The 6,399-nt window shown below is 53.2% G+C and overlaps 1 protein-coding gene across 2 annotated transcripts in view; it reads right to left on the reverse strand.

The window, feature by feature from the left end:
- Positions 1–6: 6 nt before the first annotated feature.
- Positions 7–6,399, reverse strand: part of IFNAR2 (interferon alpha and beta receptor subunit 2) — a 16,315-nt gene continuing 9,922 nt past the window's right edge. For both annotated transcript variants that reach the window (XM_015560433.1, XM_006753111.2), the window contains 3 exons: positions 5,506–5,674; positions 4,275–4,405; positions 7–1,049 (listed from right to left, as the gene is read on the reverse strand). In XM_015560433.1, the coding sequence (XP_015415919.1) occupies positions 360–1,049; positions 4,275–4,405; positions 5,506–5,674 (990 nt within the window). In that variant the 3' untranslated portion in view covers positions 7–359. The remainder of the gene's footprint in view (positions 1,050–4,274; positions 4,406–5,505; positions 5,675–6,399) is intronic.

A 6,399-nucleotide genomic window follows, 5' to 3' on the forward strand; every position in this document is an offset into this window, starting at 1 on the left:
GGAGCCTGGGAGCCACTGTGGACGCCCAGCCACTGTGGTGGCCTGGCTGTCTGCTTACTCCCCAGGGCCCTGGGCCACCCCTGGAAACCCCAGGGGACCCTGCTCCTTTGGGAAACTGAGGCAGAAACGGGATCAGTGCGTGAGCAGAGGACAGGGCATTCCCTCCAAGGCCTGTCCCTCTGAACATGTAAGAGGCCCCGGTGACCACACGATGGCACTGGGTCTCCCCTCCCTCCCCACGGGGATTTGCACAGGTAACGTCCCAGGAAGGGGGCGCTCTGCCCCCCTCCCAACACTTGCCCGCCACAGGAGCAGCGAGGGGTGGGGAGGTAGCTGCTGGGTAAGCCCCTATTTTGGGGTCATCTCATCATATAACCGTTCCCGATGCCCACGTCGGACCTGGCGGTGTCGTTTTCATCAGAAGGAGCGTCTTCAGGCCCCGAGGCGCTGTCCTCAGGGTCATCAGAGTCCACCGTCTCCTCCGGGAGACAGACCACAGCGGGGGCTTCAGAGTCGTCCCCATCAGGGACCCTCACAAGCACGGAGTTCAAGTCCACATTGAAGAAGATCCGGTCCCCGGGGCTCTTGGTGGGGCCGCTGTCCTCCCTGGGAAAGGGGTCCGCTGGCCAGGTCCCCTCCTCCTCGGAGGCCTCACTTGTGTGCTGGGCCCCCCAAGTCCCCTCCTCCTCTGAGGCCCCACTCGTGCACTGGGCCCCCCAGGCCCCCTTCCCCTCGTAGGCCCCACTTGTGCGCTCGGCTGGCCAGGGCTCAGGCTCGGGCCCGGGTGCCATCAGGGACTCGGCTTCCTCGCTGCCCCCCAGGGTGGCCGAGGAGGGGGACTCCGGGCACAGAGCCCTGACTGCCAGCCCGTGCAAGGTGTAGCCCCCACCGCTGGCTCGGGGGGCGGCCTCCTCGTCCCCGTCGCTTTCGTCGTCATAGCTGTAATCCCACACCTTCCTCTTCCTGTGGATGTGAATGACCTCCGCCACGGCCACGGCCTCCAGGGGCGGCAGCTTGGGGAACGCCCAGATGGCCACGCCATCAAAGTTCTGGGAGGGGAGGAGGTGGGAGAGAATTGAGTATTTGTTTTTCATTTTTGCATGTAATGAAACTTTAATGATGGCCCTAGCCGGTTTTGCTCAGTGGATAGAGCACTGGCCTGCAGACTGAATGGTCCCAGGTTCGATTCTGGTCCAGGGCACATACCTCAGTGGCAGGCTCCTCCCTGGCCCAGGCCCTGGTCGGGGCTCGTGCAGGAGCCAACCAATCAGTGTTTCTCTCACATTGATGTTTCCCTCTGTCTTTCCCTCTCCCTTCCACTCTCTCTAAAATCAATGGAGAAATATCCTCGGGTGAGGATTAACAAAACAAAAACCTTAATGAGATGAACTGCACAGAGATGGAGGTGGTGATGGCAACAACGAAAATTACAGCGACCAGTTCTAGAATGTTTGCAGGCATGGCTGAGCACTTGACATTCATTTCCCCCTCACACCTGCTCCAGGAAGTAGGTTTACTGTTCTTTAAGAAAAATAGATATAGATATAGATAGATAGATAGATTTCAGAGAGGAAGAGAGAGGGGGAGAGAGAGAAACATCAATGATGAGAGAATCACTGATCAGCTGCCTCCTGCACGCCTCACATGGGGATGGAGCCTGCAACCCGGCATGAGTCCTGACCAGGAATTGAACTGTGACTCCTGGTTCATAGGTCAACGCTCAACCCCTGAGCCCCGCCGGCCGGGCTAAGCTTATTGTTCTTACCCTCATTTTACAGATGAGAAAATGAGGCAGACAGGTTAAGAAACTGGCTCAGGGCTCATGACCGGTGAGTGTGACCTGAGATTTGAACTAGGCCCTGGGGCTCAGCCCATGTCCGGGCCAGTTGTCCCTGCACCTGCCCCTCCCTGCACCTGCACCTGCCCCTCGCTGCCACCTGCATTCTGGCCGGAGATCCCAGTTCTGGAGGCCGAGACATTCTAGAGGGGTGTCAGGAAACTGGGTGAGGAGAGACCAAGGCAGCTGATTCCATTGGTGTCAGAGCCTCTGGACTGACCTTGAAAGGGTCTTGACGACTGAGACTGGGGCCCCGTCTAGTCCAGCCCTTAAAGACGCCTCCAGGACACGCAGGGGCGATTAAGGAGAACACAGGCGGGTGGGCGTACACTGTCGCCCGCGGACCACAGAGGGCTGGTGATGCGGAGGTGGGCACGGCTATCCGCAGGCCCGGGCCCCCGGCAGCACGCTCTCCCTGGTCCCCCACGGCCTGCTCCCCCGACCCAGCAGGGGTGGGTCTCCTACCGGGCTGTCCACCTTTTCCCAAGTGACTCACAGGAGCTCTTTCCGTAACCCAGATGCTGACTATCTGTTGGTTATGTCACCTGGACTGTCCCTGCCTGTGGTGTCATCATTTGCTCCCTTTACGATGACATTTGAGAAAAGGCGATTCTTCATTTTCATGTGAGAAAGCGTATTGGGGGTCCTCCTTTATGGTGCTTGGTTTCTGTGTCTGACCCTTCCTTACCCAGAGCCACAGAGAATCCCCGTGTTGCTTCTAAAACACGGCAGTCTTGCCTTTCCCATCACAGTGCAGGTGAAACCCCGCACAACCGCTGCCTCTCACAGGCACAGCCATGCCAGCTGAGCTCAAATACTAATGGGGATTAAAATCTCCAAAAGCACACTTACTGCCCAAATAAACCCTCCCTCAACCCACCCAAACCAATAAAACCAGCAAGAGGAAGAAGAGTACAATTTTATCAACTGTGGAGGAATATTTAAATATGCGGCTGTTAAAAGATTAGAAGTATAAGGTGAATGAGTTCAAACATCTATCTATATCTATATCTATATCTATCTCTATATCTATATCTATATAAAAGCCCAATGACGGGAACAGTGGAATGACCGGAACGACCGGTGGCTATGACACACACTGTGGCAGCCAACCACAATGAGATATTTCTGAATGGAAAAAAATCACAAAGCTAACATGGAAAGAAAGCAGTAGGCCTGGCTGGCGTGGCTCAGTGGTTGAGCGTCAGCCGGTGAACCGAGAAGGAGGTCACAGTTAGATTCTTGGTCAGGACACATGCCCAGGTTACAGGCTCGATCCTGATGTGGGCTCTGATTGGCTCCCCCGACCCCACCCCTGGCCAGCCCAGCCCCCAACACCCCAATTGGCAGTTAGATTCTTGGTCAGGACACATGCCCAGGTTACAGGCTCGATCAGGAGGCAGCCGATCAATGATTCTCTCTCATCAGTGATGTTTCTCTCTCTCTCAGCCTCTCCCTTCCTCTCTGAAATCAATAAAAATATATTTAAAAAAAGAGAAAGCAGTGGGATAGGGAAGACGATAAATGATGGGCAGCCGCAGAGGGGTCAGAAGACAGGAGGAGGTTTTAGAAACATGTACCACACCCAGCCTGGGCGATGCCTTAGGGAGCTCAGGGAAGAAGCCGGCCGGTTTCACTAACCACGAAGCCAACACAGAGGAAAGCATGTATGGGGGGCATCACCCGCAGGACAGAGGGACAGAAGGGTCCCAGGGACTGGTGAACGCCAGCAGAGTTTTGGAGGAGTGCGCACACCGGTGTTGGCACTGGCGGCCTAAGTCCCCTCCTTACCTTCTTATCAGATAAATCCACTATGTGTGCAGGCGCCACTGCAGTAACGACAAATAAGAAGGTCATCTGTATAAACATGGTCACTGCATTCTTTTTTTTTTCACTTAAAAAAATATTTTTATTGAATTCAGAGAGGAAGGGAGAGGGAGAGAGAAACATCAGTGATGAGAGAGAATTATGGATCGGCTGCCTCCTGCACGCCCCGCACTGTGGATGGAGCCCGCAACCCGGGCCTGTGCCCTGCCTGGGAATCGAATGGTGACCTCCTGGTTCTTAGGTCAATGCTCAACCACAGAGCAACACGGCCGGGCCACTACGTTATTCTTCATGGCCAAAAAAATGAAAGGAAAAGAAATGAAAAGGGGATCCAGGCCGTGCTCCCAGCTGGGATATGACCAAGGGAAAGGCGATACATTCATGCCAATCGGACTACGGTGTGATCCCTAGAAGCAACACGTGGGCCAAGTAGAAAGGAAGACAGAAAGTGCAAAATGTGTGTTTCCGAGGAGGGAACAGAACCCCGGGCCCGGGACACCTCGGGGTCTTGAGAAAAGGGGACTTCCTTCTGTGCAAACACGCAAGTACAGGAGAAACGTTCTTAAGCGAAAATAAAAAAGACAGAAATTACAAAACAACAACTACATACCAGCACTTTGGGGAACTTGCTGCGTAAGCAAATGTAACCGATCCGCTTCAGCACTGTGAGGGCGCCCCCGACGACGGCGGCCATCACAAACAGACTCATCAGGGCTCCGATGCTGGCGGACTCTGAGGACACTGTGGGTGAACAATTAAATAATTTTATTTCAAAATAAATCCCACAGGTGCGCGCCGGTGGGGCAATCGCCCCTTGGCCTGGTGGCGAGGGAGATGTCGAAGGAGCAGTAGCTGGAAAGGCTCTTGTAAAACGTATTTTTATTGATTTCAGAGAGGAAGGGAGAGGGAGAGAGAGATAGAGACATCAATGATGAGAGAGCATCATGGATTGCTGCCTCCTGCAGGCCCCCCAACTGGGGATCGAGCCACACCCCAGGCCTGTGCCCTGACCGAGAATCGAACTGCGACCTCCTGGTTCGTAGGCCGACACTCAACCACGGAGCCATGCTGGCCGGGCGCTTCCACTTTAAACTTACGTTCTGTGACAGCTCTGTCCAATACGGCAGCCCTGAGCCACACGTGATGCGACGACTTAAATTTATTTGATCAAAACGGAAAATACCCCTCGGCGTCTGAGTCACATGTCAGTGTGTGCCACAGGCGGGGAGAAGTGGGCGATGGGGTTCTGTCTGAAATCAACAGCTGGTCGCCCTAAGGTGGACTTGGGTCATGCCAGGACCCCAAGTCTGGGCTCTGCTTAACTCTCTCTGTTCTGCTTTGAGTTCCCCCTTAGAATCTTGTCCAGCCCTGACTGGTGTGGCTCCAGCCCGTGAACGAAGGGTCCTGGGTTTGATTCCAGTCCAGGGCACGTACCTTGGTTGCAGGCTCCTCCCTGGACTCCTCCCCTGGTCAGGGCGCATGCAGGAGGCAACCGATCGATGCGTTTCTCTCATATCAATGTTTCTGTCTTTCTCTCTCTCTCTAAAAATCAATGGAAAAATATCCTCGGATGAGGATTAAAAAAAAAAAAGAACTGAATTTAATCTCGATTCCTTGACATAAAAGTGTTCCCATCGCAGGAGGGTTTCAGACCTTATGAAGGTAGATATCGGACCATCCCCGTGGCTCGGCGACAGAAGTGTGACTCGCCACCCAGTGGAGACTGACCCCCGAAAGCCCACTGGCCCCGTGTCTCTGGTGGAAGAGAACGCAGGGCTCTGGCCTGCAGGGTCTTGCCCCCCCGAAGGAAGCAGAGTGCGGATGTGTGAGGCCTGGCATACCTGACTCCGCTCGGGGTAGGAGGCGGGCACACTTCCAGGGAGATCTCAGTAGTTTAGACAGATTCTCAGACTTCAAATAAACAGACACACAGTAGTTCATGTTTGGAATGAGCTTGTCGATGACATAAGTGAAATTTCCAGTGGTGCGTTCATCTATTTTGAGTAGATGCTGTAAAATGAAGCAAAAACAAAAGATCAGTTAGACTTGGCGTAGAGCAGTGGTTCTCAGCCTTCCTAACGCCGCGACCCTTTAACACAGTTCCTCATGTTGTGGTGACCCCAACCATAAAGTTATTTTCGTTGCTACTTCATCACTGTCATGTTGCTACTGTTATGAATCGTCATGTAAATATCTGATATGCAGGATGTGTTTTCATTGTTACAAATTGAACATAATTACAGCATAGTGATTAATCACAAAAACAATATGTAATCATAGATGTGTTTTCCGGTGGTCTTAGGCGACCCCCGTGAAAGGGTCGTTTGACCCCCAAAGGGGTGGTGACCCACAGGTTGAGAACCGCTGGCTTAGAGTTTTATTGAGAAGCAAGACTTGAGGACGTCTTTGGGGTGTGGCTTTCAGGTCTCACATCGGGATAGAAGGCTCATACGCTTAGCAAGAAAAGGGGTTCATTCGCCACCTGGGACGAGCCGTTTATCACAAAACGACATGTGCGCGTACACGCACTCACATGTCTAAACTATGAAATCTCATTGTACAGACGAGAGAAAGCCTCAGTGAGGACCACAGGTCTCCACGAAGTCATTTTTGCAGCCAACCTTATCTTGCCATCCCAGAGTCTTGATGTATTAATGGTATCTATCCACTCTCCATTCCAGGAAGTGCTTTCATTAACATGAACTCACGGACCATCAGAACAGTCTGCAAACCAG

This window comes from Myotis davidii, unplaced genomic scaffold (genome assembly GCF_000327345.1).
Source record: "Myotis davidii unplaced genomic scaffold, ASM32734v1 scaffold170, whole genome shotgun sequence".
Classification (NCBI taxonomy): domain Eukaryota; kingdom Metazoa; phylum Chordata; class Mammalia; order Chiroptera; family Vespertilionidae; genus Myotis; species Myotis davidii.